At 34.6% G+C, this 13,004-nt stretch overlaps 1 protein-coding gene across 16 annotated transcripts in view; it reads right to left on the bottom strand.

The window, feature by feature from the left end:
• Positions 1-13,004, bottom strand: part of LOC107437330 (uncharacterized) — a 92,172-nt gene that overhangs the window by 21,139 nt on the left and 58,029 nt on the right. For 5 of the 16 annotated variants that reach the window (XM_087150016.1, XM_087150013.1, XM_087149997.1 and 2 more), the window contains 5 exons: positions 7,178-7,231; positions 6,304-6,330; positions 3,346-3,399; positions 1,367-1,393; positions 1,129-1,164 (listed from right to left, as the gene is read on the bottom strand). In XM_087150016.1, the coding sequence (XP_087006142.1) occupies positions 1,129-1,164; positions 1,367-1,393; positions 3,346-3,399; positions 6,304-6,330; positions 7,178-7,231 (198 nt within the window). Of the gene's footprint in view, positions 1-1,128; positions 1,165-1,249; positions 1,394-3,345; positions 3,400-6,303; positions 6,331-6,360; positions 6,451-7,177; positions 7,232-13,004 lie in introns of those variants that run through there. The other 11 variants (XM_087150029.1, XM_087150003.1, XM_087150024.1 and 8 more) reach the window with 5 other exon arrangements.

Below are 13,004 nucleotides of genomic sequence, written 5' to 3'. Positions count from 1 at the left end.
TGCATAATTCAAAGTTAATAATTAATAAGACGTCGATAATTTTTATAGAAATTATTAACATTTGATGAATAATGTTCATTATTTAATTGGATATTGTTTTGTTGGTTTGCCACGGACCGGATTTGCACATTAAAGAAATGAAATGCTCATAAAAAACTAAAAAACACAAAAAAACTAAATATAGATAACTCAAAGAAAGATTTTTATATAAATATATACCTTTATTAATTTTAATACACAATTAACACAATGATTTTGCATAGAATGATTTTTTGTAAAATATTATATATGTATACTATCTGGCCAAAATTATCCGTACACTTAGCGGTATGAACTTAGAGTGTTGTGAGGCACTTATTAATATGATGTTGGTCACTCTTTTTGCATCGATGATAGCCTGATGCACACGTCTGGGAAGACTTTACACCAGTTTTTGAATAGGACTTCCATCACAGCTGAAGGGAGTGATTGCAGTGAGGGTTTGGCTGATGGCCACCTAATCTGTGCTCTAATTCGTCCCCAAAGGTGTTCTACGGGACTTAAATCGGGGCATTGGGAAGTTTTTGAACACCCATTTCGTCAAACCACGTCTACCAGGCCGGGATAGCCTGGTTGGTAGGGCACTGGGCCCATGTCCAAGAGGTCGTGGGTTCGATCCCAGCCGGCCGAAGACTCCCCGTGTAGTAAATGGTGACTAATGCACGGTAAATCTGTCGATTCGCAAAGACCTCCATGTTCCCTTCACAAATCAATACCTCTGGGGGTACTGATCCAGGAGTTTCCTTGTATTTTCGCTTGGATCAAAATGACAATGGATGACAATGAATTAGTAGTCGTAAACCCAAAATTGGGTCGGCTGATCAACGACGGATAAGAAAAAATTATTATTAAAAAAAAAAGAGCCACGTTTGTGCAAGCCTCGATATGTGAATGGAGCAGTTATCCTGCAGAAAAAGAAATGGACCTTCCCCAAAATATTGTAAATGAATCGGGAGTGCAGCATTGTCCAGATTCATCTCACCACAGGAAATAACGGATCCAACCACTAGAAACACCCCCACACCAATAAGCTTCCCCAACCATAACAACCGGACACTTTTGGCCAGATAGTGTATATGAGATGCTTACTTGCGGTCCGAGCTCGCCTTTTTCTCCTTTGGGTCCCTGAAATTGCAAAATAGAAAATAAAATACTTTAGATCAATGTCGTTTCAAGAGACAAGAATGAAAAATAACTATACTGGCTCTACTTCAAGATAGAGAGAGAGAGAGATGCCATGCATTTGCATAAAGATAGAGAGATAAGAAAGAATCATGCTTGTTTTCATGCACAGATTTTATAGTTCACCATCCTTTGATATAGTTACCGGCAATCCAGGAATTCCATCCGTACCCTGCAACAAACATTACACTGTTTTAAATATATTTCAGGGAAAATCTCTCCACTACTGAGCGTTCAAATAATTATCTTTTTTACGTAAAAAGTAACATTTTTTTAAAACACAGTTCTCAAGCTATTTATGGTGACAAGGTTGCTTAAATTATGAGCTAAAATATCTTATTAGCTATTATCATAAAATAAAATAGTCGAGTATGTATCTTGTCTGTCAAGGTTTACGGCAGGGCTCAAAAAAACTCAAAAATTTTACCCGTCCCCGAGGACGGCTTGTCCAACAATGTACCCGTCCTCCTTCGAAACTAACCCGTCACCTTTAAATAAATAAAAATATAATTCTCTCTTGTTTATTACAAGCAATTACATAAATTGCACAATGAATTAGTAGTTACTAGGATTACAAATACTAGGATTGCATTATACAGTAATAAAAGGAGTACTAGGTTACTAATAGGAACCTAGAATTTCTTTTATAAAATAATTTATTTCTTTTATGAAATAATTTAAATGACAAATGTCAAGTTATCTGGAATGTCAATTTATCCGAGGGTACTGCGTTTTTTAAATGAATCAAATCTGACGTTTGCCAGTTCCACAATCAAGCTAATGAGGTTTCTGCACAAAAATCTGAAATGGGTTTTCCATTTAGGTAGATGTTTATAATTCCTTTTAACGCTTCTTGTTTAAGACCAGTACGTAATGTGTTTTTTCTTTCTTTTTGTTCATTGCTGAAAAGTCCCTTTCAACCGCTACAGTACGGGAGACAGAGAAAACATCAATTCTACCATGTATGTTGCTGTATTTCTAGATTAGAGGGTCATTTTAGAAGTGAGTCGCTAGACTCTTGTAAGGTAACAAAAATTGAAAATGTATCACCAACATTAACGAGAAAAGGGCCGTCAGCGCGGACGTCAGATTCGAGAAATTTGTTGTCCACGGGGAATTTTTGACCGCCGAGGACGGGCGGACGTGTGGTTTTTCGAGCCCTGGTTTACGGTGATGATATTTTTGAAAAATGATTCAGCATAGAATGGTGCATTGAGTAAAAAATAGCAAAACTTGAGAACAATCATAGGATGATGTGATAAATGTTAGACTTACAGCATCAAAACGGCTCTCAGACTTTCCAACTTTTATATGTGTGCTCATCACGTTTGCTTTTACATTACTTTACTACCAGCACAATAAGGATTTTTACCACAAAAAGAATCAGGCACAAGTGTTACATATTTCTTTTTTTAAGGTTTTACCATTTTTATTGGTATTTTTTTATGTTCATCTGATAAGATGATATTCATCATTTTATGGTTCCACTATAGACTGATCGCTACGACCCACGGTTCCCAATAGATCGCCGAAGTTAAGCATCACTGGCATCGGTGAGTGAGTGGGTAGTTCACCTGCGAAGAGACCGAAAGTGAGAAGAGTATCGGTGCTCGTAAAGTGTTCCACTTTGCACGTAGGTCATCGTATTATGAAAATGGGAGAACCATCCCAGCTGCAGAGGATCAAAAGTGTGAGGGCATGACTTCAGACTGGCTCATGGGATAGAGCGTTCGCCTTCCAATGAGATGAACCGGGTTCAAATTCCAGCGATGGCTGGTCGATACGAATTCCGCATCCAGCTTGCACCGACCACAGTGCTGACGCAATATATCCTCAATGGTCATGGCGAAGAGTCTCCTTCCCGTCAGACTAACCGTGGGAGGTTTTAGTGGTTTTTCTCCATGTAACGTATATGCGGGCTAGTTCCATTAAAAAAAAGTACTCCACGAAGGTAAGTTTCTCCTAATACTTGATCCAGGAGTCTTCTGGATTGGGTTCAAAATGACAAGGTTACAGAGTTAAATATTAGTAGTCGTAAACCCTCAATTGCGTCGGTTGTTCAACGACGGATATCTATACTACTGATCCTTTTGGAGCTGAATGGAACATAATAAAAATCCTTACCGATAATCCTGGTTCCCCTTTCTCTCCTTTTTTTCCAGAGTCACCCCTTTCACCCTGCAACATTAAGAAAAAAAAGGTTTAATACTAACACTACTTTCATTTACTACTACATTTTGTTTTACTTCTATGTACTTTTCAATTAAAAACCGAATTCTATAACTTGGGATAATGCCCTGAACTCACTTATTTACATCCGTTGTGCTACACAGTGTGCAAAGAAAAAAGAAAGGAACACCGTGAATCATATTTGATCTAATGGTCTTGATCTTCTTAATGGTCTTGATCTGATCTTTAAACAAAATACAAATTTTTCACATCATTTTAAAGAATGTAATTTTAGTTGACAGAATAAAAAAGTTGAGTGCAATCGACCGAATAGTTCTTGAGAAATCAAATTTTAAATTTACGACTTTTTACTTAGCATACATAAGGTGAGCCCCTTGAACCACTAACATTGGATCTCAGTACGTAAAAATAGGATCATTAGATCAGCGATTCCAAATGGGAGCCCTTGGCCATCAATCATTAAAAAAAAGCCTCAAATTCATTTTCGTAATCGTCCTTTGAAGATCTTCTAGCGAATTTTCTTTATAGAATGAATACACTCAAAATCACTAAGATACAATTTTAACCGAGGAAACAAAGAAGAACAATATGTTAAGAAAACACGGAGAAAATTCCATTTTCTCCACATTTCAGGTCGCTTTCAACGAATAGTTTCACTCAAACTCCATTAAAAAAAAAACAATATTTATTGACTGTCGGTAATCCAGGTCGACATGCAAAGTCATCCAAGAATACAGTCAACGATACCTTGATTTTCAAGCGATTTTGACTTTCCGGTCTTTCAAGCTCCTGTCAACAGTTGAGGGCTGAGTTATTTCTGAGTCAAAAGAAGCACAGATTCAAGTTTTATCACTGATATCAAAAATAAACTGTCTTGCGCGAACCTCTTGATTGTCAAACCACTTAAACACGTTAGTTCTTGGAACAACTCAAAAGTTCTCGGGACAACTTAAAATGAGGAACCTTAAATACTCTTTCAAAATTGCTTGGCAGGAACTAAAGGATACCGGATCAATAATGTTTCTGATAGATATCCTCTAGTTTGATCATGAATAGCAGTGAATCATCTACCATATTCCTGACCACTTTCGACGGATGTTTGTACCATTTTTGTAACGTAATTTTTTTTTTCTTAAACGGTTTTTAAATACTTTTTGCAGCATTTCAAATGCTGCAGAAATTTCATTTCAAAAAAAAAATTTAATGCACGTTTTTAGTTCATTTGTAGAAAATACGCAAAAGGAAAACTCTTTTCCGTTAAAAAGTGATATATATTTTGGGAGAGAACTACTTTCCTAATATTTATTGAAAATGTAAAATATTTATAATAAATAAATGAAGCATTCAGTTTTAATCACACACAATTATTAAGGCGAAGGAAACGTTTTACTAAAACCCTTTTGAATGCTGGAAATGATGCTAAAAATGAAGGGCAGTGATTGTAAAACTGCATAGGGTTATGAATAGCTCTTGTATAAAAAAGGGTAAAAAGGGTAAATTTAAAATTTATATTTAAATTGTAAAGGATAGCCAAGAGAAGAAAATTTGCTCTTAGTTAAACAAGGTTTATGACACGGATGCTACCTCTTTTTGCACATTATAAATTTTACCTTCTGTATTCTTTCCGCACAATCGAAAAGAGAGATTAACAGATCGATATTATATAATATGATACTCTTTTGAATATATTACAAACACTGCTTACTAAATATTACGGGCAACTTGGTACAAAAATTAAATCTATACTTAAACCTGCACACTATCATACACTTTCTTGACAAAAGTATCCGGACACCTGATTGTTATGGTGGAAGCATAATTGTGTGGGGGTGTTTCTCGTGTTTTGTCCTGCGTCCGTTAGTTCCTGTGATTGGACATTCTTTTCTCTTCCAGCAGGATAACTGCTCCATTCACGCATCGAGTCTAGTACAGACGTGGTTTGACGAAATGGGTGCTCAAAATCTTTTCAGAGCCCCAATCTACACTCTCTGGCCTAATTATCAGAAGCACTTTAAGATTCTATGAAAAATTATAATTATCATGTGATACTATACAGCTTTACTGTTTTTACGCAACTGAAACCGGTTTGCATTTTTTAACACTCGTGTATCAATGGGTTAACATTGCAATGCAATACGTTAAAAATAAATAAAAACTGTATAAAAAAATCTCCTGAATAAAACTCATTACATGTATGTTTGAACATAAAAGTATTGCATATAAACTCGAGCAAATCATGTTATTATTAAAACTCTACAGTGCGTCTAATAATTTGATCTAATTATATTATAATATACTAATATAATGCATGGTATAATAACTATTCTATATTCATATAATATATCGTCCAATTTATCCAATCGTTGAATTTATATCATATATCGTCTCATTTAAGCAATTGATACACGAACGTAAACCAGTGCAAACCGGTTTCAGTGGCGTAAAAATAATAAAGCTGCATAGTATTACCAGATAATTGAGATTTTGCACAGAATCTTATAGTGGGTTTAATAGTTTGGCTAGGGAATGTAAGTCCCATAGAACACCTTTGGGACGAATTAGAGGGCAGATTACGTAACCAGCCAACTCGATCCTCCTCACTGCAATCACTCCCTTCAGCTGTGATGGAAGTCCTATTCAAAAACTGGTGGAAAGTCTTCCCAGAAAACTGTCATCGATGCAAAAGGGGGAACCAACATCATATTAATATGCGCGTCAGAACGCTCCTAAGTCCATAACACTGGGTGTCTGGATACTTTTGGCCGGATAGTTTATTACAAACATCAGTAAATCTCATGGAGAACATGGTAAAAGAAAAATCCATACTTAATCCTACACACTATCATAGACATAATAAAATAGATATATATTTTAAAAAAAAGTTTCCCTTACCTTCATCCCGTCCAGTCCGGGTTGGCCCTGCATTTAATACAAACAGTCAAAAATAGATGACACTGAAATTATTTACACTGTAACACCAACAATTTGAAGAGCAAATAAGCAGACATGCAACATATTAACAAGCTCCCACCACCGCTTCTAAGCACAAAGAATAAGGAAGAAGTTAGTGTAATGCACAATAATGAGCCACTCATGTAGACTTTTAAGGAGTTAAATTATTATCTCCATTGAGATCATTAAAGCACTTTTGAGATAATTCAACTTGTAAGGAAACTTATAGAGATTATAATCCCATTAAAACTTATCGCTGAAAAATCTTTTTCTTTTCTGGGAACGAAATATTTTTTTAGACGTTTAAAAATCCTCCTATCCTATAAATATCCTAATCCTATCCTATCCTTGTTTATATCCTAAAGTAGCAACAAAGTGTTTTCAATTTAGGAAATAACAATTCAGATTATGACCGCTTTTAGTGTTATTTCTTATTTATTCTTTTAAACTTTCAAAATATAATATCATATTGGGTCACGTTTTTTTCCACAACATTCACTTCATAAAACCATTATATTTAATAAAAATATATAAATGAAATATCCAATAATTCTTTGCAGCTTAAAATGAATGAATTAAGATCATACTTGAAAAAGTGTGTTTATCTCTAAATTTGTATGCCAGCAATATTATTCCAATATTTATCTGTGTATATTAATGCAACATTTCCACAATAATTTATCAGGTTTTCAGAATCTATATTTATACTGAATCTATATGCGCTAGTGATTGAGTGATCTCAAAAGTTTACATAATACAAATTTTTTTTAAAAAATGCATTGAAAGGCATAAATGAAGTGTGCAAAACACATACTATAAGTCCTGATTTACCATCAATTCCGTCTTTACCAGGAATGCCATTCAGACCCTGCAAAAGCATTTATAGAAATTAATAAACCCGAAAAAAAAGGCAAGGTCATTCATGGAAAGGAAGAGAATACTGATTTTATCTTACCCTTTCCAAAAGAAGGATTTAAAAAATGTACTTAACACCCACGCAAAATTCCCCTCATAAGAAATTCTTTTTTTTTTCATTACTGATAATTTCCATTTTAGATGAATTTTATAATGTCGTTAGGTAACATTGATATTATCAGTAACGCATTTTACCAGGATAAAAATCTCAAATTTAAACCATTTATGAGATCAACAGCCAAACTAAAAAGTTTCATTTCGATATTTGAAATTTAACTGGGTCATCGGGCTCATTGACTTTGAGCCTTTCATTTTGCTTTGAATGTGTTATTTCGTATTCGCGTAATTATATCTAATTACCCCGATAATTAACGGACTGTCCACAATCGGAGCCTTGGTGAAACGTGTTTTTAGGAACACTGTCAATTAGGCTAATTACCCAGAGATAATTCATAATATATCACCGAAATGAAACTTTTGCATTTTTTCTATCGATCTCAGAATTTCAGCTTTTGTAACTTTTAAGGGAATCAGTGAATGAGGGCTTTTATATATTGATTTGATTTTATTTAATATAGAGGAAAACGTGAAAATAGAACACCCTGCATAACTGTTTATCAAACGATCAAATTGCCACGTACCCAATCTTAAATATGCTTAGTGCAGACGATATTTTATGATACGAAACGAGATATAAAAAATATAAATATACTTGAATAAACCAAAATAAAAAATATACTTGAATAAATCAGATTATACTGATGTGTCCAAATACAATCCTATTTAAAATATTGCAATATAAAAGCGAATGATCTAGTTATTCTTTAAAACTGGCATACCAAATAAATCGAATACTTGAAGATACTTCTTAGTAGATGCAGGTTCTAATATTTTGGAGATTTAATTTAACTACAGAAAATTCATTTATTTTACAGATCGCTCTTGATGACAAATGGGTTATTCTTAGAAAATAAAAAAGTATCTAAAATCTGTAAAAGCATAAAAGGAAAAAAATAATTGGTAGATTATAGATTTTGATGAATTCAGCGATAAAGAATGCAGCTTATAACTATTATTAATAGAGTTAATATTTAAAAAAATATTTATAAAAAAAAATTTGATCGCTGAAAGTTGATCTCAGTTTACCTATTGGCAAAATGGTTGTTGTCTAATTTTTTTTTACCCTCTTTATTTGTGATATTCACCTGAATTAGTATTGAAAATGATCCAGTTTGTTAGAATTTCTGAATCTTAATTAAAACAATAAAAACAGAAATATCGTTTAAATGATGAAATTCTCTTTCATTCACAACTCAAGAAGTATTTATGGGAGGTCCCATATCTAAAAAATAAACTCACCAACTTAATGCATATCATAATTAAAAGTGAAAAAAAGAATTCTAAAAAAATTATCAAACAGCAGCGGTCGCCATAGCAACGCATGCAATGACGACGCATGCGCACTGTTTTCTATTATTCTTGAACAAAGTTGAAAAGTATGATGACGTCCAAATTAGGTAAGCACGCCATCAAACCAAAAACAAGACCCATATTGAACCTGTATGATGTGTAAATAATTGTCGATGCAAAATTGTACTTTTTATGCATAAAATATTATTATTTCTCTTTTTTTAAATAAAATCGGACTATATTCACCAATATATTGTAAAAACAATAAACGAATGAAGGGAATGAACAATTTAACTTACTATGGACGAAATAACACTCAATTGTAATCTTCGGTTCCATTCGTTTCACACCCAGAAAGAAAAAAGGTTAGTTTGGCAAGCTATTATTGTCAGTTATAAGATAGAAGAAATATATAATTAACACTGAAATTATTACAATATATTGGGAGCAGTGGCGAGAGCTTGTTTCTTTTAGTCAGAAAGAACGGCACACACACACAAAATTATCTAAATAACATCAAACATTAAGCAACGCATATCATGCACATGCTATTTTTAAGCCTTAGAAATTAAAAACATAATTTAGATTTATGCTTTCAACAGATAGTTATCATTCATACCTTTCACAATTATATGTTAATTTCTTAAGATAAATTAAGAGCAAGAAAAGAACAGAATTTATCATGCAACATACACTAAGTTTCATTACGATTAGTTTGAAAAAAGTATAAAAGTTCAAAGTAAAGAAGGCCTAGAATAGTCACGACTTAAAATTTGTATTTTTAGAATTTTTGTTTAAAAAACAACAAAATACATTTGGAACTAATATTTAAGCAAAGGAAACTGAAAAGCATCATCAAAACCATGTTAATCAAAACCCGTTAAGACATCAAAACCTGTTTCATGGAAGACGAGAAAGGAATCTTCATCCTGCCATCAAACTGGTTTCAGTGCTTCTTTAGTAGTGGTTCCTCATTTCTCTTAGCTTAAAAATTATTTAGCTTCGGTAAAGATCCTGTATTTCACATTAACGGTATGGAATCCTCATCACAAATTTTCTTCTTTATAAGAAACCTCGCTATTGTCTACTATTAATATGTTCTGAACTACACTTTTATGATACGTAATTATTTAAAGTTGATTTTCGTTTTCAGGGAGGGGCATTATTTGTCAGGTTTTTAGTGTTTTTAATTTTGTAGTACTATTGTTTATTTGGTGATGGCTTGTGCAGATTAACAATGTTTCTACTTCCGCTTAAATGGCACACAAATAATGACACTTCCACTTAAATGGCACTACGTGTAAAAACTACTTAGGTCATCAAAACGGAGATTTAATTTGGTTTTGAAATGTTTGAAAAGTTCTGATTTCTTATTAAATTTTCGTTTTTATCAATGAGGAGTTATTTTCCCCAGCCATCCCTTTTTCCAGAAACCTTCATTATTTTTTAAAAATCATTTTGATAATTTCCGGACGCTCTAGTGTCTTAACCATGGCTAGTTCGATTGATATGAAGTAACTGTAAACATTGGTAGAAACTGAATTGTAGACCAACCACTGTAAAAGCCCACCAGAAATTATTGTACCTTAGAGTTTCAGTAAATGCTACGGGAGGTGGGCAAGGCTGGAGCGTGATGTAGGAATCTGAGATTCGCTTGTGGAACGATTACGGCGATGAATTAATATCCGCATACCAAAATGAGGAGGGGGCGTTGGGTTAAGTAAAATGATTATAAACAAAGAGATTTTTGAATGCGGTGGCTCAGGGAATAGAGCGTTCGCTTTTCAATGCGGTGAAACGAGCTCGAATCCCAGGGATCGCTGGTCGATACGAATTCCGCACCCGGCTCGCATAAACCGCAGTACTGATGTAAAATATCCTCATGGGGTAGAGTCCCCTTGACCTCAGTCTAACCGTGGGAGGTTCTCTCCATTTATAGCAAATGTGGATTAGTTTAATCAAAAAGTCCTCCGAGAAGGCAACATTTCGCTCAATTCTTGATCCAGATTGTCGTAAACCCAAAATTGGGACGGTTGCTCAACGACGGCTATAAAATAAATAAAAAATAAAACAAAGAGAAATAGCGATTAAAAACAATAATTCCATTGGCCTCCAAATTCAGGTACAACCTCCCAGAAATTACACTAGCCTCCAAAAATTAAGGTACAACCAGTTTTTGGTGTCCAGTTTGAAAAAGAATGAACAAAGAATCAAGAAATTCACGGGGAGTGCGTACTTAACTGTTTTTTTCTAGATTGCCACACAGAAGTAAACTTAGAAGAAGAAGAAAAAGACTCATTTCATAAAATATAGTTAGATGCAAAACATTGTGGTTAAAACATTCCAAAAATATAAAGGATTGCATCCATTAAATTATCGGGGGTGAAATTGGAAGTAAAGACTGGAGGAACCCTTTTTTCCAGCTCATGTAATAACTGAAGATGAGGACTTGTAGCAATGGCTTGCCTTCTAAGGTAGTAACAAACATTCGTTATGAGATTCAAATCTGACTAGAAAATCTTTCAGGTGAATATTTTCACATTCCAAAAAATTCCTAACATGTTGAGGTTCTATGTGCCCTCGCTCAGAAAATGAAATCAGTGGATTCTTAAATAAAATGCATAAAAAAATTAAAAAGAAGAATTCGTAAACATATCTCTATACTCAAACCAGCAATGCCTTTTTTAAAGATAATGTGAGCATTTATGAAGACCATCAAGCTTACTCATCTATAATTATATATTTCTCGGACAATGAAGGGTAAAGATCTCTGGATCTCTTCAAATAAAAATGTTAGAGCCACTGTGGCTCAGGGGAGCGCTCACCCACCAATGAGGTGATCCAGATTTGAATACCAACTATGGCTGGTAGATAAAAGTTCTGTTCCCGGCTCGCATCGACCACAATACTGACGCAAAATATACTCAGTAGTAGACGGATAAATGGTTAAAATTTATTTGGCGTTAAGCGAGCCATGAGAGTTCCTCCTCATGTGACACAAATGAAAATGTTCCTTCGCGAAGTCTTGTTTGTTCTTCATCCAAAAGTTTCCTTGCCTTTTGGGTCATTTCACAAAGCTACAAAGTTGAACTTTATTATAGAATAAAATAAATGTATCAACAAAGCTATCAAGCTACCCATGTCAATCAATGATATCAGCCATAATCGAAGCAAAAGTTTGATGGTTTGAGAAGACATTATATTGCACGGCCGTAAGACCCCCAAGTCTTTTCAAGAGGCACTTAGCTATTAGGGATAAATCTGGTGTTTTTAATGGACCACAGTCACATTTTCTGAAAGATATTAACCATAAATGACTATCTTGGTCAATGGTCATTACATAATCCTTCCTTGTTCCAACAAGAATGACTTTACATCTGGTTCCCCTGTACACATGTTTGTTCTACTTAAAAATTTTCCTTGTTTTGGTGCAAATCATAGTTACTTAAATTTCTACGTGGCGATTTTAATTTATTTTATAACTGGCGTTAAACAGCTGACCCAGTTCTGAGTTTGCGACTTTCAATGCTGAACTCCTTAGCCTTGTAATTTTGAATCCAACCCAGAAGACAAGGGAACTTCTGGATTAAGCATTGGGTCAGACTAGCCTTCGCGGAGGACTTTCGATAAAACCAACCTGCATTTCGCGTTACATGAAATGGTAAACTACGAAAAACTTCCCACGTTTAGATTAACGGCAAGAGCACTCTAACCCATGATTCGTGACTGACGATATTTTACGTCAGCACTGTGGTCGGTGCGAGCAGCGAGCAGAATTCGCATTCCAACCACCGCTGGGATTCGAATCTGGGTCACCTCATTGGGAGGCTAGCGCTCTATTCCATGACCACGTCGTTTCTATGTTGATTTGTTTTTAAAATAAGATATAAGAGATATAATTATTTAGTTATGATGAGAAAGAAGCACTTCTCCACCGTGCGTATATGTATTAAAAAGTACTTATGCGCATTAATACAGGGTGTAATATTAGAGTACGGTATTGAGAGTACGTCCTTGGCCAATGAGAATCAGAAGGCTCGTTTTATATATGATACTGTTGGTTCGTGAAGAATATATATATGGTAACGTTGGAAAATCCCCAGAAGTGGCAAACTTGGTCAAGATTCAAGTAACCTATTTGCTTAGTTTCGGATGTCTAAGACCCTTATGCAAATAAAACAAATTAGATCGAACTACTGGAAGTCTAAACTCACAGCCTTCGAATGTGGACTGTGACGTTACTATTCACCAAAGTCTATTTGATACCTCCGGAGAATATTAACACCGAGGATGGGGAGAAGACCGGTTCCAGGCTT

This window comes from Parasteatoda tepidariorum, chromosome 1, assembly GCF_982258835.1.
Source record: "Parasteatoda tepidariorum strain Cologne lab strain chromosome 1, Ptep-v5.0, whole genome shotgun sequence".
NCBI classification, from domain to species: Eukaryota; Metazoa; Arthropoda; class Arachnida; order Araneae; family Theridiidae; genus Parasteatoda; species Parasteatoda tepidariorum.
The sequence above is the reverse complement of the archived record's forward strand: the minus strand, read 5'-3'. Positions and strand labels throughout refer to the sequence as shown.